The 26485-nt window shown below is 36.9% G+C and overlaps 2 protein-coding genes, 1 non-coding gene and 1 pseudogene across 6 annotated transcripts; 3 read left to right on the top strand and 1 right to left on the bottom strand.

Annotated features, from left to right (window-relative positions):
• The first annotated feature begins 15153 nt into the window (after nucleotides 1-15153).
• LOC137735081 (telomere repeat-binding protein 3) lies at nucleotides 15154-20543 on the top strand. The gene is made up of 10 exons (XM_068474454.2): nucleotides 15154-15641; nucleotides 16798-16945; nucleotides 17056-17896; nucleotides 17981-18166; nucleotides 18281-18343; nucleotides 18433-18512; nucleotides 18734-18960; nucleotides 19416-19733; nucleotides 19829-19892; nucleotides 20039-20543. Exons 2-10 carry the CDS (start codon nucleotides 16865-16867, stop codon nucleotides 20201-20203), a joined length of 2025 nt encoding a protein of 674 aa, XP_068330555.1. The 5' UTR covers nucleotides 15154-15641; nucleotides 16798-16864; the 3' UTR covers nucleotides 20204-20543.
• Nucleotides 20544-21546: 1003 nt separating this feature from the next.
• On the top strand, nucleotides 21547-23333 carry LOC137734435 (scarecrow-like protein 14; annotated as a pseudogene).
• Nucleotides 23334-23707: 374 nt separating this feature from the next.
• LOC137735778 (U4 spliceosomal RNA) lies at nucleotides 23708-23858 on the bottom strand. Its single transcript, XR_011068688.1, has one exon. It is a non-coding gene; the product is annotated as a U4 spliceosomal RNA (small nuclear RNA).
• Nucleotides 23859-24649: 791 nt separating this feature from the next.
• On the top strand, nucleotides 24650-26458 carry LOC137734763 (uncharacterized). Of its 4 annotated transcripts, none has more exons than XM_068474046.2 (7): nucleotides 24650-24802; nucleotides 24877-24963; nucleotides 25054-25116; nucleotides 25223-25324; nucleotides 25709-25796; nucleotides 25899-25967; nucleotides 26092-26458. In XM_068474046.2, the coding sequence occupies exons 1-7, from the start codon at nucleotides 24725-24727 to the stop codon at nucleotides 26214-26216; spliced, it is 612 nt and encodes a 203-aa protein (XP_068330147.1). In that variant the 5' UTR covers nucleotides 24650-24724; the 3' UTR covers nucleotides 26217-26458. The 4 variants fall into 4 exon arrangements, with proteins under 4 accessions (XP_068330147.1, XP_068330148.1, XP_068330145.1 ...); XM_068474047.2 differs by having other exon boundaries at nucleotides 25712-25796; XM_068474044.2 differs by having other exon boundaries at nucleotides 25709-25967.
• The last annotated feature ends 27 nt before the right edge of the window (nucleotides 26459-26485 follow it).

Below are 26485 nucleotides of genomic sequence, written 5' to 3' on the forward strand. Positions count from 1 at the left end.
CAGAGGGGGGTGGGGTGGTATTTATGAACAAAGTTGAAGAGAAACAACTGTCCAAAAGTGACCAAAATTATCACCTTAATTAATGCGGCTTTGGTCTCCCCCGGGCGGTAATTGCGTTCAACTCCTTTTTTATTCTCAACAGACGGAAATGCCTTTGGGTTGATTCATTTTGGGCTTTTAGCTTAAACGGTTGACGGTGAACAATCACAAAACTATTTCTATTGATTTTAAATCTTAGAAACCCAAGTGACGAGTTACGCCAATTTCAGAGACCATTTTGAATAAAAAATAAAAACTTCATTTTAACAAGTTTTATAGTGAGGATTGTAATTCGCACATTATGATCTTGGTGCATTTAAGGAGATAGGAGTTTGGTTTGCTTCAATTGCTCTGAGTGGAAAAAGAATATGCTGCTTGAAAGAAATTAAACCTTATTGTCTGAATTTGTTCGTCCCATGTTAACTTATCATCAGATTGTTTTGTTCCGTCAATAAAATTATCTTGATCTTTTTTTAAAGAAAACATTAGAAAAGAAAGATGGGGGGTTTTGTGTAAAAAGGGAGGGTGGTAAATGTAGGGTCAACAAGGTCGGGGCTCAAGGGAGTTGTGATGATATTGGATGAAACCGGTTTGCTTGGTTTGCAAGTTGTAGCATCAACTGCGCCCTCTCTCTCTTTGGCCACAAGGGAAGGATTTTCTTTCTTTTTGTTCCCTCCTTTTTGCCTTTTGACTTTCTAGATAGTGGGTGCATTGTGGACTGTATAGTGAATAGGAGGGAAGACTTTGCCTGCCCTACTCAATGGTACGGATACAATGTTTTTCACTTGAAAATTTATTTAAAAAAAATTACGCTGCAGAGTTCGATTGATATGTATTGTGCCTTGAGCAGGTGTGGTTTTAGTGTTGAATTAAGGGTTTCTCTATGTGTTGATTTGCTCACGGTTCTCTCCTTATCATTTAAATTTTGCGTACTTATTTATTACTATTGCCGAGTTTGCTTCTCAAATTGATGTCTCTTGCAATTAGAGTGGAGCATGTTTATTCATATTGTATTGATTGAGCATGGTAATTCTTTTGTAACTCATATAAAATGATTTCTTTGGAAAATAACATAAGGTTGCCAATAGTGCGAACCTTGCATTTAATGAATATGATATAATATGAAATTCGGCTCAATACAATTAATTAGCGGTGAGCATTACTTGTCACATTATGAAAAAAATACATTAAATCACTCTACAGATTTGAAATGTATAATGATAATCTCACAACATAACACGTCGATATAATCTCACAGCATAACATGTCGGTATACGTTTGTATTGTCAAAAGTAAAATCAACTAATCAAGAGTGAATCTAGGGATTGGTGGGGAAAATAGCTTCCCACTTTCCTAAAAGAGGAAATGAGATTCCAATAGGCACAGACCTTTGACGCAGCTACAATTTATCCACAAATTGTCTTCTTTTTTTTTTTTTTTTTCAATTTTCAAAGGGTGCGGATTGGGTTTTATGTTTATCCTTCAACAACGGGGCCCAATCATTTCCGCATTCGTCGGTGCTCGTATTACGCCGTGCATCTGTCGTACAACTGCGTACACAGCACATGGGTACGGTGGACCTACGCTTTGCCTACGTCACTCTGGCTTCCAGCTTTTAGTTGGGTCAAATACTCAGTATTTGCTTTGTGACACCTACTTTAATCCAATATATATATATATATATATGTACAAATGCATGTTTAAATATATAGAATTTTTATGAAAAATTTCTAGTATTGTTCATTTTAACAAAAAAAACTATATTTTTACATTAAAAAGTCAATCATGGACCTGGTACTATTCATTTTACTTTTTATTTTGTCCTTATCGTTAAAACTCAAAAATTTTAAATCATTTTCATTAATTTTCCTTTAAATATATATATATACACACACACACATACATGCATGCATATATATATATATATATATATATATACACACAAATGCATGTTTAAATATATATATATACACACACACACATACATGCATGCATATATATATATATATATATATACACAAATGCATGTTTAAATATATATATATATATATATTTTTTTTTAGGACAATATTATTGATAATTAAGTCCTTGTATATACCTAATCTTATTGAGGACGCCATTATTAAGGATACTTGGTGGCATGTTTATGTCACATCCTTACCCAGGCCCCTACCACATCCCAGACTCAACTCCACTGTAACACGATATTATCCGTTTTGGGCCTCGATCATGCCTTCGCAGTTTTATTTCTAGGAACTTACGCGAGAACTTCCCAGTGGGTCACCCATCCTTAGATTGCTCTCGAGCGAACTCGCTTAACTTCAGAGTTCCGATGAACTCCGAAACCAGTGAGCTCCTAAAAGGCCTCGTGCTAGGTACATATGGGAATATACATATAAGGCTTACAGGATCCACTCTCCTGGACGATGTGGGATATTACAATCCACCCCCTCTTAGGGGCCCGACGTCATCGTCAACACACTTCCCGCCAGGGATTGGCTCTGATACCAAATTGTCACATCCCAGCCGGGGCCCTCACCACATCTCGGGCTCAACTCTACTGTAGCATGATATTGTACGCTTTGGGCCTCGACCACACCCTTACGGTTTTGTTTTTAGGAACTCAAGCGAGCAGAACTTCTTAGTGGGTCACCCATTTTGGGATTGCTCTTGTGCAAACTCGCTTAACTTTAGAGTTCCGATGAACTCCGAAGCCAATGAGCTCCCACAAGACCTCGTGCTAGGTATATATGGGAATATACATATAAGGCTTACAGGATCCACTCCTTTGGGCGATGTGGGATGTTACAATCCATCCCCCTTAGGGGCTTGACGTCCTCGTCGGCACACTTCCAGCCAGGGATTGGCTCTTATACCAAATTGTCACATCCCAGCCCGCGCCCCTACCACATCCCGATCTCAACTACACCGTAGCATATCCCAGCCCGCGCCCCTACCACATCTCGGTCTCAACTCCACCGTAGCACGATAATGTCTACTTTGGACCTCAACCACGCCCTTACGGTTTTGTTTCTAGGAACTCAAGCGAGCAGAACTTCTTAGTGGGTCACCCATTATGGGATTGCTCTCGCGCGAACTCGCTTAACTTTAGAGTTCCGATGAACTCCGAAGCCAATAAGCTCCCACAAGGCCTCTTGCTAGGTACAAATGAGAATATACATATAAGGCTTACAGGATCCACTCCCCTGGGCGATGTGGGATGTTACAATCCATCCCTCTTAGGGGCTCAACATCCTCGTCGGCACACTTCCGGCCATGGATTGGCTCTTATACCAAATTGTCACATCCCAGCCCGCGCCCTCATCACATCCCGGGCTCAACTCCACCGTAGCACAATAATGTTCGCTTTGGACCTTGACCACACCCTCATGGTTTTGTTACTAGGAACTCACACGAGAACTTCCCAGTGGATCATCCATCATGGGATTGCTCTCGCGCGAACTCGCTTAACTTCAGAGTTCCGATAAACTCCGAAGCCAGTGAGCTCCCAAAAGGCCTTGTGCTAGGTAGAGATGGGGATATACATATAAGGCTTACAAGATCCACTCCTCTGGACGATGTGAGATGTTACATTTACGTCTTGTTTTTTTTTTTTTTTAATTGATTCATAATGGAAGAGTGATTTTTGCACATAATTTTTCACTTTCTGCATATTCAGGTTAATTTTTACCCTCGATTCATTTATGATTTGTTTAATCCCATAGTTATAAAAAGATATATATATATATATATATATATATATATATATATATATATATGTGTGTGTGTGTGTGTGTGTGTGTGTGTGTGTGTGTGTGTGGAGAAATTTTTAGGTGTACCGGGTACACCAAAAAATTTTGGTGTACCCTCACTCATAATGGTGTACCCTCGCTTTTTGTACCCCTCAATAAATAAATAAAATCAAACCATTATGAGTGAGGGTACACCTAAAAATTTCTCGTGTGTGTGTGAGCTCGCGCGCGCGCGCGCGTGTGTGAAAAAGAGTGCAGAAAACATTACTGTCGAAGCTCCCTATGAAACTCTCTTGTACCATCACCATAAGTTCTATGTATTGCACATTATAATCCCAAAATAAAATAAGAAAAAAGTCACTTGGTATGAATGCTCTACTTCACTGATACAAGAATAAATAAGATAGGAAATTTTTTTATTTGTATCATTGAATTTGATCTTGCACTTAATTGCATATATAGAATATAGAATTATTGACAGTATGAATCTCACATTGGAGAAGAGAAATATTCCTAATAGTTTAATAATCATGGGCCTCTCTCTTTTATTTCAATTAGTTTACAATAAGAGAACTGCTCAGGAAACTCTCAAAGTCAGACTCTCCATGAATTCTTTGCCACTTACAATTTAATGTCAATTATCGTGCCAACATTATAAAATGTTGTGCCAAAAACATAAGGTGCCAGAAAATTCATGGATAGTCTCACTTTTAAAAGAGTCTTCTTAACATTTATTCACGCGTTAGATCCAATAATTCACGTACTTTCACGTCACTTGATATATGTTGTCACGAATGGTCGCATTCTATTAGAAACTCAAGATCTAACATCGCACAATCATGAATTGCAAGAGGGAGGACAAAAGAGAGGGTGGCATTTCTATTCAACAACACATAGCTTTTTACTAAAGAAAGTGGGCACAGAAAAGCCACAAAAACGGTTAGGAAGGTAATGCTTTGCTGCCTTTTTGGATCAAGGATGTCGATTTGGGTTGACAGAAAGAGTTTATTTCGTACCCATCAACAAAATCTAAGAGAGATATTCACCACGTCATCGCATCTCGCAAGATCGTTTAGCTGTGTTGTTCAACAACACATCACCAAACCCCTTCGATCGCCCAGTCACCCTGTGTTGGATTCAGTCCCATGAAAACACCATCTCAATGCATGTGAATATTTTCCACGACTAAAAGTCTTGTTTAATTATTTTCTAGGTCTTTCGTTTGTGTGTTTTACGTGTTGTGTATTGTAGAGAGAGAGAGAGAGAGAGAGAGAGAGAGAGAGAGAGGGAGAGAGAGAGACTTAAATTTTACTTTCAGCGTGGCTTGGTAGATAGAACATATGACATAATTATTGATCTCCTTTGGGGCTGGGAAGGATGTTGATGTTGTTGTTTACTTTGTCTGTGATTCTGTTAACTGTGACACTTATTAGTTTCATCACCCATAAGTACTTTATACGTAGTAGTAGTTGATATGTAACCGGGTGCATGTCTTGTTGTGTGTGAGTGTGTGTTATGCAGTTATGCAATTAGATATGCGAGTTTTATGAGATTCACTCGTCTTACTGTATACAGTGGAGAAATTTAATATTTTAATAAGAAGTGATTATAGCATAGACTGTAACATCTCACATCATCTAGGGGAGTGGATCCTCTAAGCCTTATATGTATATTCTCATCTCTACCTAATACAAGGCCTTTTGGAAGCTCATTGGCTTCGGGTTTCGTAGGAACTCCGAAGTTAAGCGAGTAGCATGCGAGAGCACTCACACGAGAATGTACTAGGTAGAGATGAGAATATACATATAAGGCTTAGAGGATCCACTCCTCTAGGCGATGTGGGATGTTACATAGACAACTTAGGAGAAAATCAGCTCATATATAACTCTTAACTTTAGTTTCTGACAATGAAAATCGATAGAACTAGTCACTAAGTTTGTTCACCGTAAATTATTTTAGTCTTTTCGTAAAAAATCAGTCAATATTCTCGTTAAGTGCAGAAGTTGGTTTGACAAAAATACTCTTAAACGGTGATAACATGGTCATTCATGTGATAATCTAACGAGGATATTGACTAATATTTCATGAAATGACTAAAATGATTTACGATGGGCAAACTCAAGGACCAGTCCTATCGATTTTCATTGTCAGTGACCAAAGTGAAAAATTATGCTAATTTCAGAAACCATTTGGGTTAGAAAGCCGAAAAAAATTCTCTCAATAAGGTAATTTTTAAGAGAATTGTAGATTACTAACTAGCTTTTCAAGTATGTAACATCATTTCTCACTTGGCAAGCAATTCATATAATTATGTGGTATAATAATTGAATACCAAAAAGTTCACTACGTTTCTTCAAGGTTTGGTAGTTGGTACACTCCATTTAACACTAAATTTTTTTTTTAAATAATAATAATAATAAAACAAACCATTGTTTGAGAGATTGTTAAATCATAATTTTTTTTTTTTGAAAAGAGAACAGTTGGTGGTTTTACCACGACGATCAATCTTTTTCGAGACCAAAAAGACTTATAAAAGCATTTTAACCTCGATGTGCCAAAAAGGGCACCAAATCAAAAGCTTATATCTCCAACTAATCAAAACAATTTCATCACTCAATGTGCCAAAAATGGCACCAAATGCATGTGGTGGTTGTAAAATTACAGTCCTAAAACAAATTGACCTAATTAATTATTATTTTTTTCTTGCTATTAGAAAGCTCATCATCATTCATGCTTTGGAATTGGTTGAAAACTTGCCTCATCCTTAATCTAGCAAGGGGACCATTTACTATATTTTGATGTCTCATCTTTGGATGAAAAAAAGAGGCGTGCAACTATATGTCTAGGCTCCATTGAGTTTTACGCAAAGCCCCTACCATGGAAAAAAAGTTAAATTCCATGTTTCTCAAGCAAGCAAATTAGAATCATATCTTCAACTTCCTTCCTTTTCATGCACCACACCACCACCACTAGGTTTATTATACTCTAGCTTTTATAATTTTATTCTATATACAATAATACAAGTGATATTTAAGGAGAGGATTCGCAAAACAAGGTCTTGAGTGTAAAAGAGAATGTTTTTAATCAACTGAGTCATGCACTCGTTGCAGTCATAATCAATTTTTTCTTTGAAGGTAACTATTCACACTTTTTTACCTTCCACACACTCTTATTACGTTTTGTCAATTGATCTTCTTTAACCCATTCAATCGACGATCATAAATTGATAGCGGTGCGTGAAAGGTAAAAATAAATGTGTGAATAGCATCACCCTTCTTTTATATATACAACGACATACTTACTATTAGGGGTGAGATGAAAAATTAGTATTAAACTCGTTATCTACAAGATTTGAATCTAAGATAGTGAGACACTAACAAATAAATAGCGTAATACTAATTGGCTGCAATCATATTTAATTTTGATTTCTTTATTTATTATTTTCGTTTTTGTAGGTCGGTAAAGATAAAAGTGCCTCATGAGGACTATAACTACCACATCAACTAGTCTAACTACCACCCGCATTTATAGGGCAAAGGACCAAATTACAAATCATTTTGAGAGAGAGTCAAGTCAATAATATTCAAGAATTCTAATTTTATTTTCCATTTTTTGGGCATTTGGGGTCAATTTATCTATCTTATTTTAAATCAATTGGGCACGTTGAGAAGGAAATTAAACATTTTTCATATTGCTAATTACGTCAAATATTCATCGATGAACATGGGCTAGCTAGCCAGTGCTTTACGCTAAGAAGCCACATGGTCCACATGGCTTTGTTGCCAAGAGAATGAATGTGCATATATACATTAGTACTTACGAGGCAAAAACCCAGTTCATAATTAAATTTAAGTTTTTTTATGGGAATATTTTAAGGTTTTTTTTGTTTAAGTCAAAGGGATTTTGTGTGTTAATATATACATTTGTTTGAGATGACCAGCTAGCTGATAAACCACATATAATGGGCAATTGGAAATGACCTGTCACACCTTAAATTTGGAGTCGGTAGTGAATTTCGAATTTCATACGCGAGTTAAAAATAAAAATAAGTAAATAGAAAAACAGAGTAAAACATGGTAAAAATTAAATTTCTCTCATAAAAAAATAATAAAAAATTCCTTTTTATGCTAGTAAAAAATTATATCCCCAAAAAAAAGCCACATTCAAACTCAACAAAAGCACCCAAGAAAGGATGGATTAGATGAAGGAGACGTGAGCTCTTATCTGTTTCGAAGATAATGTGTCTGCAAGTATGTCAATTTACAATGAAAGAGTTGAAGCTTTGAGAACCATTGGGCCAATGCATTTGAAAATTTGAATGGAGTTACAAGGATTGGAGGCTTCATCAGGAATATAAAATATTAATGATCATCAAAAGAACTAAATTAAACCATGTAATTAATTTCCTTGCTTTTGGATTAAGAGAACGTAATGCAGTTTAGTGTATAATTAGTATATAGAACTAGTGTTTTCTTGTACTAAGTATCATTCGACATGATTATGTTTTTTTATCTATATAGTTGTGATATTCTGTTTTTTTTGGTCATGAAATTTCTCTAGCTTAGATTTGGTTCCTGAACCAAATGTCGGTTCGGTAATCATTTGGTTAGTTTTTATTCTTTTTTATTTTTATTGTGCTTGAGATGCAGGAAAAGTGTATGGACGAATAAAGGGATACATAAGAGTGGTCTGAGGAAGGAAAGAAATAAAGAACAATGAATGAAAACAAAATTTTAAAAGTGAAAGTAACGTAAACTAATGTTTGGTTTATGATTTTTAGTTTTTGTAATTTGTGTCATTTTCCTTATACATTTCTTCAATATATCTCCTAGAATCCCACCATCAGCCTCCATTGTTTTATATCCTCATTTCCTCTATATCTTTCCCTCCATCACTAACACAAATTTACAAACTAAATTGTTCTCAAATGTACCCTGAGATATTTAAATTCTTCAAGTGTGAAGCATTACTTCCTTTCAGAAACCAATTTGCTTACATGGTAGGACTAAAACCAAATTGTTATCAAACGTGCTCTAAGATATTTAAATTTTACAAAATGTGAAGCATTAGTTCCTCCGCGAAACCAATATGCTTACGTGGTAGGACATGGAACCAATGTTATACAACTTCGATAAAAAGGATTTGAAGTTGGGTTGGTCTTCCCAAATTACCCTGGACCACCTCATCCAATTGGAGCCCAAAAACATTTTTGGGCAGCTTGGGAGAACAAAAAGCTACCCAACTATCAAGGCTTGGGTTGGGCTGGTTAGATTTTAACTAAGTAAAGAGCCCCAAAGAGGAGGTATTTCACAAAAATCTGCTCGGCGTCCAACTTATAAGAATGTTAAACTCTAGCCACGGAAATTTGACAAAATAAATGATGATAACAAATAATGTTTTTGCTCACCACCTTCAAGTGGTGTTAATGCTCATCACTTTATTTATTATCGTTAGATGAATTTAAATTTTAAGATTTATATTTATTCACTACACAAATTTTGACATTTAAATTCATATAACGCTGATAAATAAAGTGGTGAACATCATCATCACCACTTGAGGGTGCTGAGCAAAAATATTCCTTGATTACGATAAGGCATTTTGTGATAAACATCATCTGGAGATGTGCAGGTAGGAGGTAATATCAATGTTAGTAATAGGCCATCTATCATAAATATTGACATGGTATGATAGCATGCTGATTAATCGGGCTCAAGTTAGAGGGCCTTACTTGAGTTGCCTGATTTAATATCAATGATTTGGCAGCGAGCGTGGCCCTATTTGGTGTTCTTACTTGTATAGTCTGTACCGACTATTTTTAATAAAACTTCGTTAGTAGTAGTCGACTTATACAAGAATTTCTTGTGGTTTAGGCCATTGAGAGACAAATGCTAATTAGCACAACTCTTATATACAAATATATCTAATAAAGTAATATATCCAAGAGTATCATTTTTTGCAGACATGATTCAAGATTCTAAGGAATTATTCACCCACGATCCTTCTTGTTGTGTTGAATCTTGAAAAGCAAGCACATATATACATATATACATATATATATATATATATATATATATATATATCAAGCCCTTTATCTAAAGAGATCTTTATTTAAAAAAAAAAAAAAAAAAATAGAGATGAGTTGTGGGGGTCACACTACGTCGAACTTTAATGATTCAGACCGTCTATTTTTCAAGTTGCACCTTATAATTTGTCCTTGCAAAATATTAGCCAAATCAAAAATATTAGATACATCTAATTGAGTTCAAAGAAATTGACGAACATTTTGTTCTCTAAAAAATAATGAATTTTATGATGATAATTAAATAGGCAAATGGTTCCTTCCATCCTACCGCCCACCCTTCCATCCCTTTTGTTTTAGCTGCAACCTGTCTCTCTCTCTCTCATGTGACATGCGACAATAGCACAGCTAGCTAGCCAAAGCTTGGACGGAGCTACCAAAAGGCAACGACGATAAGGGTCTATCAACAAGAAAGGAATATTGCAAACAAAAGATTTGATGTATTAAAGAAGAAAATTAATAAAGATTTACGTGAAATGTATGGTGCATGGAAAGGTGATATGTCCCAGAACAAAAGAAAAAGGGCACGTGATTGCTAGCTAATTGAGCAAACACACTCCTACAGTCCCACTTGGTTCCCAATTTGTTGGCTAGTCATTGGCTTAATCCATTTGTTTAGTACACTAATCACCCCTACTTTATTCATTTACTTAGCGTCTTTAAGTGACTTGACAACTATCACTTGCATTATTGATGATTACCTATTTGTGAATATACTATTTCTATATATCAAGATTTCTAATTAGAATTTTCTTTAATATGTCGCCACTAAACTCTAATTACGAGAAAAAAAATTACGATATTTATGATCACAAAATTAGTTGTTAATAATGTCGATCTTAGCGATATCTCTTAAGACAATATTATTTGTTTGATAGTGTTACTAAAATGTTTCCACCTTCACACATAATCAGTATGATAATAACTCAATACAATATGTGTATGCTCTTTCTTCTTTTAGTACTCATCCCGCGCGACGTGTATGGTGAGTGGTAAAGAAATGTCACAAGATTTATATTAAAGGAATAAGGGAGTGTAAGGGCTACACTCCTCGTGACATTCAAGTAATTTTTCTCTATAAGTAGGAGAAACATATTGTGTCATCATGAGTAAATCTTTTAAGGCAAATTGAGACTAAACCAATTTTAATAGAACTTTTAAGGAAAACTACCAATCCCTTCCCATTCTACTTAGATTAAGCCCTAAATTGTGGGCAAATGTATACACTTGTAAGCATAAGGCCATTTATATTTTTATTCTCATTGCACATGACCCACATGTCACCAATGCATGTGCCAGAAATTGTCGCCCGACCATAGTCATTGTGAACGAATCTTTTTTCTGATCAACGAAAAATTTCAAGTCATGGTTCAACAATGACTTAAAAACAATATTTGGAACATTTTCATCTTCAATTATGTTTTGTTGTGTGAGTTTATTATTTTTTTACATGTATACAAAATAAAATTAGAGAACTTATGAGAAAATTCATTACTTAATATGTTTTTTTTTTGAAGGTCACTTTTGGACAATGACATTGAGATTGGAAAATTTGATCAGTCGGTTGTCAAAAAATTTGATCAATTAGTCACAAGGAAAAGTTTGGCGGATTGAAAAACGCGGTAGGATTGAAAAACACGGTAGGATTGAGTGACAATCATGTAATTATTTTTTATTATAATAGTATTTATAGAATTGTTTTGGTTGACTTTTTGATTGGTACCTAAACTAAAAACATAGCATTTTAGCTAAATAAACTAAAAACATAGTACTTTAGCTAAAAAATTTCATATAATTGGTATTTAAACTAAAAAATCGCTATCTATTATCTACAAAACTTACCACACGACCATAACTTGTGCTGTGGATATTTAGGACATGTTTGAGGTTCATTCTCTAAAAAAACACTTAGTTTCATAAGTGCTTTAACTATAGTTGTTTTGATTTTTTTTTAATTAAAAATCAATAACTTAGAAAAGCATTTGAAAGTTCTTTCTTGAATGAGCATTTAACATGTGTTTCTTCAAACAAGCATTTTTTGAGTCATAAGCACTTCTAAGTCTGTCTACCAAACAAATTTAGAAGTGATATTGAATGTTAGAAATCGAAATCAATTTAGCCCTTTTAGAAACAATCTCAAACATACCCTTAATAAGCATTGTAGACATAAAATGATACATCTTGGTTGTAGACAAATTCTCTCCATAAGTAACTCTTCAAAATGCTTGCTACTAGTACTATAACTAGTAGTATGCCTATTCACTTGACTTATAAATAAAATGTTTTATGTTCGATTTTTGTAAATATTTAGTTGATATCAATTTATTATATTGACAAGTCGAGGCATTTAATTCAAATCTTCATCACTTTGTTATAAAAGTAAAACTATCGTTGCATATAAAAAAGATGAGACTTGCTTAAATCCACGTAACATCAATCAAAGTACATTAATCTCAAAAAATGGAATTGGATCCTCTTCGAGGCAAAGCCTCAAGATTCTCCTGACCCAATAATACGGGTCATTGGAGTTTGATCCAACGACTATAAATAGAAAGCTTTTTTAAAAATTATAATAATTGTAGCTGTTGGATCAAAATCCAACGATCCGTGTTAATAGATCAAGATGATACCAAAAGCTTTTCTTCGAAGAGAATCCAATTCCTTAAAAAATAAAATAAAACAAAAGCACATGAAGCCCATTTCACTTTAAAATAATAAAAAAAGTAGGTGAAGCCCAAACTCCAGTAGACCATAAACCCAATCCACTCGCAGCCACTCACCCACCAACCAGTCCAAAATGTAACCGACACGCGTGTAAAAAGCAAGAGGGTGACCGGCTACCGGATACGTTGGCGGGCGTGGCAGGACAGTTACTGTGGGTTTCTCGAAGAAAGTGAAGGAAACGTGCAAGACAACTTCTAATCCAGATGGTTTTGACGGGATAACCGCGAAACCGCATTTGGCCACTCATTCCGTTATCTTCCATGCCTTCTCTGCGCGCCACCCAATCAAATCCCCTCCTCCTAGTAACTAACGCCGTCAAATATTCTCTGCCTTAATCCGTGTTTTTTCCACTACCACCACTTCAACATCTATGTCCGACTAGGACAGACGACAAGTCATGTAAAAGTGTTGCAGTAATTCCACGTGGCGAAACATCGTAATCTTAATTGATCGTGTGATGTTAGAATTATAGATTTTAAATAATCTTTCTATGCAGAAGTGTAAAATCATTTCGTTTCTTTTCTTTTTCTAGAGACAAAATAATGTTAGTAAAAATAATCTTATTAGTGACCGGATAAATAGTGTATAAACCATTAAAAGCTGTTGCTTAGGAACACGCTAAGTGTTAATATATAAACAAGTTGGCATCCATATGACAGGCTGAATCTGTTCTTTCATTTAAATAATGGGCCATATTAGAATATAATTAAATATATTTGCAAGACCATAATTTCTACCCCTCTGGAATAGTGAAGCCGCCAAATCAATCCGTTGATCTGTTTCGGAGTGAGTCACGCACTCTGGATGTTACCATAACAAAATGTCAACGAGATCCTCGAAGCCATTCAATTGTTGCAGCCTTAATGGGACTACGCGGTCAGTCGCGCGTAGGCTCTCCAATATAATCTACATCGTGCCCAACAACTCCCACTAGATACCACCAATCACCAAACAGATCCTAATTGCCAAATCCTAACTGCATGTATGATTGGCCAGACTAATGGTACCCTAACCCATGATGCGCCTACTACGAGAGAACGAGTAAGATTCTCTCTCTTTCTTTTTTTTTTCCTTTCTTTCTCTTTTTTTCTATTTGAACGGTTACGGTTAAGTTACGTCAATATCTTATACTAATTTTTTATAGAAAGAGAAAGACAAAATAAAAAATGTGAGAGGAGAGAATGAAAGAGGAAATAAAAGAATTCTGGTCCGTTGTCTTGTCCCATGTTGTTGATGCAACTTGGCATTAAGCCTTATTTTTAACGACTCAGACATTTGGCATAGCACTCACAAACTAACTCCCGAACGCCTATAAGTAGGCCATTCGACTCTTAGATTAGACACTCTCATCCCTCTCAAAATATATAACTTACCATCCATCACTCATTTCTAACTTGATCGTCGGAACACCTACGTCGAGAATTATCCTCCCCGACATCTAGTTTCGTGATCCTTCCCTTATCTTTGTTCTTGCAGGTTCACTCGCCAACCCGAGTAGAATTTGGTCCAACAATATTAAAGGAAAACTAATGAAAATGACTTGAAAACTTTGAGTTTTAATCAAAAGGACAAAAAGGTGTTGTAAGTGAATAATACTAGGAGTGACTTTTTAGAGTAAAAATGTCATTTTCGTTAAAAGTGAACAGTACGAAGAGTGTTTCGTTAAAACTTCCCTAATATTAATGGATAACAGTGAATTGTTTGAAGTGTATTTTCGTAATTTGATTAGACACTTAATTACTTTAGAATATACAATTACACATTATTGGGGGTAAGAATCTACGATCACATGGCTATAGCCAATAGAGATGTATGTGGGTGATGTCAAAGGTTAAATATTTTATTCTTTTGCATATTCTAATTATTCTAAGATCGATCGATCAAGGATTCATGAGTGATATAATACTACTATTCAGTTTAACTGTTTACTAGAGATTAATAGTTCGTTTGGATGTGTTTTTAAAATGACTAAAAACGCTTTTAAAGAAAATATTTTTGGATTTCAAAAACACTTTTAAGTACTGTTTTAAGGATTTATTTGCAGTTTTACTAAGGATTGGTATTGAAAATATTTTCACTAAAAGTGTTTCTAATCATTTTAAAAGCATATCAAACGAAGTCTAATTCGATGGTTGTAGCTAACTGGTACAAAGCAAAAGGGTTAGACTTAGCTTTAAGAAGATGAAAGAATAGGTTAACAAATACTCCATCTTCCTCTTTTACAAAATAAATTTGAGTGAGTGATGATAAAAGAAGAAGAAGCATTTTGTCTCGGCTTCAAACTCTGTAGTTGAAGAGAGTCTATGAAGAATCGACTTTTGAGAGGGATTCATTAGCATTTCTTTTTTCATTTTCATTGCCCATTCCAACAAAAAAAATTATCGTCCGAAAATAAGAAAATTGTTATTAACATTCCGAAATTCTCATTTTGCACTCTAAACATTTTATATTTAAAAAAAAAAAAATACAACATTTGTGACAATTATGAAATAAAATTTTCGAAGCGGTAATAACAGTTCTCGAAAATAAAAGGAAAACAAATATGACTTGGGAGGTATACGTGGCAAGAGAACTCTATCTCCACCTCAGCTGGTGGATTGATGGATGTATAAGAAAAGGAGGGAAGGAAGAAGAGGAAGAACTGGTCCAAGAGATAGAGAGAGAGAGAGACAGAGAGAAAAAAGAAGGAAAAAAAAGAAGAAGGGGGTTTAGGGAACCTGCAATTACCCGGACATTATTGCTCTTTTACTGGCTCGCCTAGTTTTGTGGTCAGAAAACCATGAAACATATATAAGAAGGGGTTTAAGGCCACTGTTTCTTCTGCATGGTTTTTGTATATACAAAATCATTAACATTTTACAATCCAATTGGGTTTTTCCTTTTGCCTTTTTGTAGAGAGATTTAGAGAGAGAAACCACCAATTCTTGCTTCGTATTCTCGCAGATCTCTTACACATTTCCCAGATTTTCTGTTTTTTCTTTCCCTGAAAATTTGTAGATATATTGGTTTTAGATTTAACCCAGAAGAAGATCTTTGTCCAAGAGGTGAGTAAATCGAGCTTCTCTGCAAGGATTTTGGTTTGATGCAATTTGGGTTTTAGTTTTTGAGAATTCAGCGCTGTTCTGGTCAATAACTTATGGGTTTTGCTTCGGTTGAGCAATTGGGTGTGTTCAATTACTGCATGCAATTTTGAATTTCGATTGAGATCGGGACCTGATTGGGGAATTTGGGTCGTGTTTGGATGTGCTGAATTGGGTTTGATTGAGAATTTGTGGTCGTGATCAGAATCATGGGTTTTGTTTTGCATGAAGTCCATTTCTTTTGATCTGAGGTTTATGGGATTTTAGTTTAGCTTTGAATTCATTCATCGCTGCGTAAAACAGATTACAGAACTAAGATCGGAATTGGCGTTGGATTTGTAATTGCTTTTGCCGAATTGGATTTGATTTGGAATTCTTCTTGTTGTGTATTCAATTTATCAAATGGGAATTCGTTTTCTGGGTTTTGGGTTTATGAAGTTAAATGCAATTTACATTTCTAAGTTCTTTGTACATTAAACAACTAGTTTCAGATGTGATTGGAGCCTTGACTTCCAATTTGGTTCCGGTTCATGCTTGATCTTGTATCTGTTCAATTACCTGGAATTTTCTTTTGAAAAGACCTCTGATTAGGGTTTTAAGATCTGGTTTATGATTTTCTGCATACCGCGGAGCAGATTAGATTAGTTTAGTTTTTATTATGTTTTCGTTTCAAGCTTTGGTTCAAGTCTTTCGAGTAGTTTTATATTCCAAATCTTACCGTGTTGGATTTTGCTATTGTTCCTCAATCAGTCTAAGGGATCTGTTTGATTTCTAAGAATTGTGGGAATGATTAGGCACTTACACCTGGAGAGGTGGTTTGGTGGTTAGGAGACTTGGAGGCCTAATCATGAGTTTTACGTTATTGATCACAGAGGCAGTCTATTCTTGCTATATTTTAGTTAATATGCATCTTTAAAGAAGGAACATTATATCACTACTTCGATCTCATTGTGGGATTTTATTTTATGTTGGTTTTGATATAGTAGTATGACGTAGGATTCTGAATTTATTGTTATCTTCCTTTTGTGATCAATGTGATTTTGTTTCGATTATGCAAACACATTTTCCCCAAGCTAAGCCTGACACGTGTTCTTTCTATGAAATGAATATCTTATGACAGTGAACTGAATGCGGGATTGATGCTTCTTTGTGTTTGATGAGTTCAAATTGCCATGTATGCTTGAGATATGGTGTTGAAGAAGAGGCTCGATTTTGGATTTAATGGCTTCCAGGTCCCTACTATACCTAGAGCTCCCAGATCAGCTAGGGTAAGCAGTCCTGAAATTCTAGGGTTGCCTCTTTTTGTTTTCTCCTTACCTTTTTGGTTTTGGATGATAAACCCTGTATTGAATTCATGAATTTCGGTTACTGGTTTCAGAGGCGCCCACATAGGAAGTCGGTTGAGGATGGCCAATTCTGTGCATTTGAATTATTGGCCTCTTTAGCTGGAAAGTTATTGCAGGAGAGTGAAAGTTCTGCCTCCAGTAATGCTTCTGAAGGAAATTTGCAGCCTGCCTTTGGCATAGACGTTAAGCAGGAAAGACAAGATGAACATAAACCTCTGAAAGAAGAGTGCCCTGATCAGGGAAGCTCCCAAGAAAGCGTTTCTTTAGGGCTGACATCGCAAAATGTCGGTCAGAAGGGCATTCTAAAAGAAATTCTGTGTGCCAACAGTGATACTGTTTTGGAACGCACTTCAGTTATTACAAGTTCAGACAGCTCTGCAAAAGCTGGGCGCCGGGCAAAGTCTGTAATTTCCAGTAGCAGGCCCACATTTCAAAATTATTCTGGTAAGGTAGAGGGGGGATCCCCTGGTATTGTGGAGTCCTGTTATGGTAATGTAGCAAATGGAATTGAAGTACAGGAAGATAGTAAGCTGTTAGAAACTGGAGCTTTGAAGATAGCTAACCCATGCAGTTCCAAGGATCCAACTGAACTGCATGCAAAATATCCTGCAATGCTCAATAGAGACAGCAATGTCAAATTGTCATTGTTCAGGGATCCTGTTCCTAATGCTTCTTTTTCCAGGCATAGGAATGATATTGAATTAGGTAGCAGAGATGATGACGAAAACTTTACTAGGTGCATTAAACCTAGCAACAGGGTGAAGGTCTTTAGGCCTCCACCACGTGTTGGAGACCGAAGAATAAGGAAGTTACTGACATCCAAGTACTGGAAAGCGGCTCCAAAGTTGAGGGAATGTGAGCACTATAGATATGGTAAGTTTCTTATTGTGCTTTGGTTAGCATCATAAATCGATGCAAATTCATTTAATGTTGAGCTTATGTTTTTGGTTTTTCTAGATGGGGGAGTAAAAACTATTTATCACAAAAGGAAAACCTTTTACAACCGTGAAAGATCTCAACGTGACACTCTTTATAAGAGGAGGAAACTGGTTGACCGGAGTTCGGTAGTGACTTCTGATGGAGGGTTTAGTGGTGAAAGTGTTTCTAACTCACCCGATAACGGAGATAAAACTGGTCCAGCTGGTATGCTACTTTGGCACAATTATGTAGATATTTTGTTGTTACTGTTTCCTTATGTGTTCTTGGGACTTAAGGCTTGTGGTATTGGTTTTTCTTAATAGTTATTCTTCTGTGCAGCAAACGGAGTGTCAGCTTCAGTTATTGGTCATCAAACATCTTTCTGCTCTGAGGAATCTCATGGTAATTAAAGTTTTTAAGATTTGGTGTTAAACACTTTCCTTATTCGATTGTATAACCAGTATCATTGTGCATTATCTTTCCTTCTGCAGTGAAATTGAGAATCAAATCCTTTAGGGTTCCAGAGCTTGTCATTGAGGTCCCAGAAACTGAAACAGTCGGTTCATTGAAGGTATTAATTCAGATGCATTATTTTATTTTACGTGCCATTGGCCATAAAATAATGTACGGGTTGCAGGTCTTCTCCTTCCTCTTTACGATAAGAATTTTCCTCAAATGGCATGGAATATGATTGTTTATTCGCTAGTATTGGGTCTTGTTTAGCAAGTAGTTGTTGACTATTCATCACTTCTGGGCCTGAATATTTTACTTTTGTGATATGAAATTTTACAGAGGACAGTCATGGATGCAGTGAATGCCATACTTAGGGATGGTTTAAGTGTTGGAGTACTTGTTCAAGGGAAAAACATAAGAGATGACAACAGAACGCTAATGCAGATGGGAATTTCTTCCAAAGACAGTTTGGATTCTCTGGGTTTTATGTTGGAGCCTAGTCCCGTGCAAGCTTCTGCATTTTTGTGTTCTGGCGATCCTCCATTTTCATGCGAGATGGTGGCCAGGTAATTGATGTGTTGTGAGAAGTCCCTTGTCTAAAGTTGGAATTTTTTTGATTGCCCATTTGGGTCGACTTTGTTTTCTTTCATAGTTGTTGATATGCATGCTGAGATGGTATTTTTCTGCTGGAATTTATGACGTTTGTTTTGTGTATTTAATTAAGTCTATAGCTGCTTATACAATATATTTGAGGCTGTTTAGACAATTAAGAGATGAATTTCCCTCCGGTATGCGTTATTTGATTTAGTATCATAAATTCTTAATTAATGCAATTTTGTAGGCAATAGTGTGTGCTAATTATTCATGATGATCGTGTTATGATGCATATGTGGAAAAAAAAATTGTTGAGCTTTAATCTCAATGGATAGGACAAGTTTTGCATTACGGTTCTGCTCTGTTGACTTGAGGAACAGCTTTTCACATGTGTTCTCATTACAACAAATATGCATCGTTGTTTCAGGTCCCCAAGAACACCCGTCTTGGACTCTCCAATGTCTGATGTGTTGTCTGACATTCCTCCTATAACCAATTCAGGGAGTCTTGCTGAAACTAAGCATGAACCAGTTTCCTCTCATATTGACATATTGACCAACAAAACAATGCTGGAATCCCAGGCGATAGTTGCGATTCCAGAAATGAGCATGGAGCCACTAGCCATAGTTCCCGTGAGCCAAAAAACTAAGCGATCTGAGCTTGCACAGCGTCGAACCAGGAGACCATTCTCTGTCTCAGAAGTCGAAGCATTGGTGACAGCAGTTGAGGAACTTGGAACCGGAAGGTGTGATGTTCGTTACCACTTAAATAGTATCAGTGCGAGATGCATGATTCCATTTTGAAGGATAATAGTGGTTTAACAATGTTATGAATCTGCAGGTGGCGCGATGTTAAATTGCGTGCATTTGAGAATGCAGATCATCGAACTTATGTGGACCTGAAGGTAAATTTTGTTTGTATGGTTATCTTGTCCTACATCACTCGATTATTATTTTGTTTGCAGGTACATTGCCATTGAGTGCTTCTCTGGAAAGCACAAGTTACATGATTTATGTTGTATTTGATGTGCTTTGTGGTGGTTTTATGCAGGACAAATGGAAAACCTTAGTCCACACCGCAAAAATCTCTCCTCAGCAAAGAAGGGGAGAGCCCGTTCCTCAGGAGCTTCTGGACCGAGTGTTGGCTGCCCATTCTTACTGGTGCCAACACCAAGCAAAGCAACACAGCAAGCACCCGGCCTTGCCAGCATTCTGAAGATCACAGACGCACCCGACCGATAGGCAGGGAGCTGAAAGGTATCCGATTGTATGATGTAGAAAAAAACAGGAAACGTTGACAGAAACAGGGAAAGAAGAAGACAAATGTACAAATGACCCAAAATTTGTGTAAAATCCTCACCCCCACAGTTTAAATTCAATTGCCGGCGTCTCTGTCTGAGGGAGGCCGGCAAATGTAAATGGTTCGTCGGAATAAAGATTATTCTAACAGAATCTCACAGTTGTTTGAATTCAATTTGTTTTTATTTCACCAACTTGTAATGCAGAGAAATGTGAATGTTCATAAACAGGAATAAACTTATTTTAATTATCTTCAATATGTTGCTTCTGTGTTAATAACTTCCATGTGAATGTGATGTGAGTTTCTTGCATTGCAAGTCAGTCAACGTCACTGTTTTCAATTCAAAGATGGGTTGCAATTGAATGATTGAGTTGCGTATAATTTACACCTTTGCTGTTGGACTAATTATTTATCTAATTTTTTGAATTGGCCAACTAACTTGGGCGGTGGCTCTGACATATTAACACATTTGGCACGTGCACAATCACGTGTAGAGATGAAGAAAAGAAATATATCCTGTTGATTTGTTATCTGGCAAAGTTTGTAGTGTACTACTCAACTTCTTGCCTACTTACCTACGTATTTTGAATTGGTCAGCATATCACCAAGGAACTAAATTGGATCTAAAACACCTCAAAACGGTGCGGGTTCGGGTCACCCGTTTCTTTTGCGGGGTATGGAGGCGGATAACGCTCGTTCAAGTGTATACCTGATTGCGCATGTCCAATTGGTTTAGTGGTACCCAGTTTTCTCTTTGATAAAAGTAGATCTCAAGTTCGGCTCACTCGATTATGATACCTATATATCTATATATTTGTTATGATTTTAATAATAGGTTGTGATTAATATGCGAGTTAACCTTATGTTGTAAAAGTATCTTTGTAAATATCTGTGTGCGAGTAAAATTTCATCGGTTATGGATATGTGTTCACAGGTCAATATTGTTCTGTTCACCATATGAGGGCCTCTTGAGAATCTGATCTCCTCACTCTTGATCACATGGCCATATTATCTTTGGGTCCTTGGCCCAAAATAAAAAAATTAAAACAAAATAACACCCAAAAAAAAAAAAAAAAAAAAAAAAAAAAACTTCAAAAATGAAAGACTTAAATTGAGTTGAGCTTGGTGTGACTCGTGCGAGGCAGCAAGTGTGTAACTAAAGAGGACATTAAATGTAATTAGTTGTGATGAAGAGGGAAGAAAGGGCTAATTAACAGGCACGCAAGTGATATTATTTGTTAATACATAATGAAATTCGCATGCATCAACAATTGACGGTCACTTACACGATCGTGAATACTAACTTTGAACGATTTCTTTATCAAAATTGTGCACCTTCCCATCCAATTTCGAGTAATTTGGGCCCGGATTTGAGCACGAATTCGGATGGGGAATCATCCGAGGACTGCGATTTTAGTGATGTAGTTCTCAAGTACATTTAACAAAATTCTTATGGAAGAAAAGACCCAAATATATCATGAGCCTGCAGCACTTGAAGCTGCTGAGCTATCATTTTATGAGCTTCTTGGAGAGAAGCACTCTCTTTCTCCTCCTTGTGACATGACTTCGTATGCTGATCAAAACAATGAAAGCCGAGATGAATGTCATCCTTCGCGTTCTAGTGATTACAATACTACCTCTTGGATTGGCTTCGGGGTTGTGATTCGCGTGAGTACAAATCCTTGCATGTTTCTTCTCAGTCCAATTCTTTGTCATTCCATGCCTCATCAAATGGAAGTGGTAACGTTGTAGAAAGGGTGTGAATTCTTTTCCGAGCACTCTAGAGTTCCTCACTTTTTGAATTGAGATTGAGTCGGCTGTGCAATTTGAAAGAGGCTCTGAGGAAGCAAGTAGGTTTCTTCCGAATGGTAATGCACAGATTGTTAATTTGGAAAGTAACACGATGTTACTTAACGAGGGGAAGGCAGATGCTATACGTATGGGAGCTGAGGTAAAGAAGAAGAATGAGTACTTTTTCTGATGGGTGAAGAGGAAAGAAGAATCCTTACTGCGAAAATGTGAATGTAGATGCAGGGAAGTGTAACAAGCAATTAGCAGTTTAAACTGAATCAACTGTGAGTTCGGAAATTGGTGATACGGTTTTCACAAATTGCGCACAAGAACAATCTGCTCTTGGGACAATCAAGAATGTACACCAGCATGGTCAGTCGAATGAGGCCAGTGGTAGAAAAGGCCGTGGAAAGAAGTGGGGATGTAAAAAGGAAGTGGTGGATTTGAGAACTCTTTTGACTCCTTGTGCACGAGCGGTTGCAGCTAATGATAAGAGGACGCGCAATGAGTTGCTTAAGCATATCAGACAGCATTCTTCTCTTATGGCAATGGGAAACTCGCTGCAAAGACTAGCTCACTATTTTGCTGATGGTCTTGAGGCACGCATGGCTGGATCCGGTGCTCAGATTTACAAAGATCTTGTGTCCAAGCCACCATCAGCTGCAGATATCTTGAAGGCTTACTATCTATATCTTGTCGTGTGTCGTTTAAGAGGCTATAGTTTTTCTTCTCAAACAAGACAATAATGGAAGTAGCTGAGAAAGCAGCAAGGATGGTATGCAGAAACTTATAAAGTTCCATTTCGGTTCAATGCAACAGCACAAAAGTAGGACACCATTCAAATTGAGGATCTTAAAATTGATCGTGATGAGGTGCTTCTTGTGAACTCGATGCACAGTTGTTTTAAAACTGATTAGGACCATAAATCCGGATATCTACACATTGGGGATTTCGGGAGGGCCTCTTCCACTTTTCCACATTGTTCGATATGATTGAGATAAATGTCCCGCATGATGCTCCAGAGAGGATTTTGAATGCGAGGGAGGTCTTCGGTAAGCAGGCAATGAATGTCATTGCGTGTGAGGGTTCGCAGAGGATTGAGAGACCAGACATACAGGCAGTGGCAGCTGAGGAATCTGAGGGCCGGGTTTACGCAACTTTGAATCAGGAGATTGCGAAGGTAGCAAAGGACATCCTCTCTCTGTCATTTGTCAATTTGTGTCACGTAAGATATGCCAAGGACAGGTCCTGCTAGCCAGATTACTCGGAATCATAATATCGGCAGCTGAAACAGCGTATGGTCTTCGGGCGAGAAGAGGTTTGTTGTTGAAGAGCGGTAGCGAAAGCCATGATTACACTCTTTTAAGAAGGATCAGCAAATCTAATCCGGTTGCCCAGAGGCTTTTTCTACTTGATAGCTACTTCCTGAATCCTCTAGTTTCATGCCGCTGTTTAAATCATATTTCTCCCGGTAATTGCGGCATCCAGCATGAGGGACAATCTTGTAATTTTATTTATCTTAATTTACAGTATCTGTAGTTTCTGTTGTACTTACAATGACTATTTTCATCCGCTATTATTTACTCCAATAAGCCATCAACAGCAAGAAATTTGAACTTGGAATTGTAGGGCTTTACCCCGAAGGGAGCCCTTCCAGAAATTCTCAGAGGCCCAGGCTGAACCCAGGCCAGTGAGGGGGTTTGGAAATAGTTTTCAACCAGCAATAGACGCGCCTCGGTTAGAACCTCATTAGCTGCGTCATTGCCCCAAGCGCAAAGATGGTTTGTGATTTTTGCTTCTGTTCCATTTTATAATCTCTCCAGCAGCTTCCCATCTATCTCTGGGCGATGTGGGACAAAAGCAACAACTTTGTCTCACCAATTGTATTGTATTCCTCGCTTTTCCCCCATTCAACAGCTACCTACTTTATCCAACAAAATTGCATTTTATTGTAGGCAATAACCCACCTCAGAATTCAGCGCTATTACGATTTACACGTTTCAATTTCCTCACAATAATATTGTATTATGAGAGTTAAAAGTCGTACTTATATGCTATTTAGTACTACGGTCTAGTGATATTCCTTTTCATTTGTAAGTGAGAGATCTTAGGTTCAATTCTCGCCAAAACAAAATTGAACCATATTATTACTAGCTCATTGAGAGATTTAGCCACTCCCTCACCTCTTAGTGTAAATAGTATCGTTTGTTTAAAAAAAAAAAAAGTCGTACTCATATATATCTTTTAGCTATTTGCTAATTTGATTGTTTGTCAAAATAATGACATGATAAGTATCGATTCGTTTGTGGATTGGTATGGAAACCAAATTGGCACAACATAAACAAAAAATTGTCATCATGGAGCTTCGTTTTCTTCCCGGTTAATATTTAGTTATTTAGTAGCATGAAAAGAAAATCAATCGCACAATTTAGTCACAATTCTACCGCATTATCAATTTAATTAAGGAGATTAAGGGTGATATTTGAAAAAAAAAAAAGAAAAAAAAAATGGGAGTTCACCTTAGGTGACGTTTTTGGTCATATACAAGTTTAAAAAAAAAAAAAAAAAAAAAAAAAAAAACTCGCTGTTGGTTGGGGTTTAGGGTTTTATTGCGAAGAAGAAACAGAGAGGAAGAAAGGGGTAAAGATGAGTGGGGCAGGAAAACCAGATTTCTTCTACAGAGAGGCTCAACGCCTGGGCTATGTGGCTCGCTCGGCCTTCAAGGTATTCATTGATTTACCATTTTTCCTAAAATTCATGTCTCTAATTGCCACTAACCCACCCACATCTTTCAACAGCTGCTTCAGATGCAGAAACAGTACAAGCTCATAACCCCTGGCTCCTCTGTTCTCGACCTCGGCTGTGCTCCCGGCGCTTGGCTTCAGGTCCTTTTTGGTCGTTTCAAAATCCTAACTTTATACTCAAATTTCGATTGTCTTCTCATAACATTCATGGGTTTTTGTTGAAATTTGCAGGTGGCTTGCCAGAGCTTGGGTCCCCTAAAAAATGGCGGCCTTGTTGTCGGGATTGATCTCAAGGTCTCATTTTGCACTATCCTTTCGCGATTTATTTTCTTTCTTTTTCTGTTTATTCGATCATTTATATAGAGTAATTGGGTTGTGAAATGCGGAATTTGCAGAACAGAAGGTGAAGGTTCCAGCTGAGCATTGTGATTCGAGGGTTCAAACTGTTTGCGCCGATGTGATGAAACTCCCCAGAGCCCATGTCAGGGAACTATCTCCACAGGTATTGTTGTCTTAGCTTCTTAGCTTTAATTAACAATGGTTCAAATTGCTTTTGCTAATTTATGTCTTTCGATTGTGAGAACAATTCAAATCTTCACAGCAACTTTTTATGACCAAGAATTGTTAGAAACTTGGTTAAATATGCTGTTGTTTCGATTTATGATCACGTTGTCCTTCAACCCTGTTTCAGGATGTTTCAAGGTGTGAGACAAATAATATTTTGGTTCCTTGCCAACTTTTGACATTGTACCATGTGCACATGAATTTCCAACTTAATAAAAACCAACCTTAGCTTTTTGCGAAGGAAAACGTTTATAGGATCCTCTTGCAGATGTAGGATAGGAATAGGGAAGAGATTCATGGTTTTGCCGTTGTGTTTGTGCAGCAGAAAGGGTTTTCTGTGGTACTCTCGGATATGTGTCCCCTCGTTTCTGGAATCTCAAGTAAAGATGCAGCTTTATCGCTCGAGTTAGGTATGCAAGCACTGAATTTGGCTGTTGGTGGAGCTGCCTTAGCTCATTGCAATAACGAAATTCAAACAGAGGAAAGTAATGATGGGGCAACTATAATTTCAGATGATAACGGTGTATTGCGAAGGGGAGGCAATCTTGTGATAAAGCTTTTAGAGAGTGAAGATGTGCAAGGTCATTTTCTTAATTCCTTTCTTGTTTTTCCCCTTTGGTCTGGTAACATAGTAGCAGTAATTGCTCCATTGAAGCTCTGTTTGGATATATTTTTTTACCCATCTTCTGGCCGTTTGTTCTGTAGAAATCAACAAGATTTGCAAACCGCTGTTTAGAAAGGCATCGCTGTTGAGGCCTAAAGCTACAAGATCATCGTCAAGAGAGATTTATTTGATATGTCAAGGTCTGCAGTCGCAGGCAAAGACTTAGAACGAAGATTGCACCCCAAACTTAGGAGTAGAAATCCAGCATTTCTGAACATTGTAGGTGTTTTGCAAGACGAGTAAACTGATCGATTGGCGGCTGTGAATTATTGTGTCCTGAATTGAACCATACCACATTCCTTTCAACGACCTTGTACTAAATGTGTCTTTCGAAAGATTACGATTGAATGTTACTGATGTTGTTATTGGTTTTCACTTCTATTTTATGAACCAAGTTGCGATGTCGTACACGTTTCTTAGATCTTTGAGCTAACA

The sequence above is a fragment of the Pyrus communis genome, chromosome 7 (assembly GCF_041283825.1).
Source record: "Pyrus communis isolate YQ-2024b chromosome 7, ASM4128382v1, whole genome shotgun sequence".
Lineage (NCBI taxonomy): Eukaryota > Viridiplantae > Streptophyta > Magnoliopsida > Rosales > Rosaceae > Pyrus > Pyrus communis.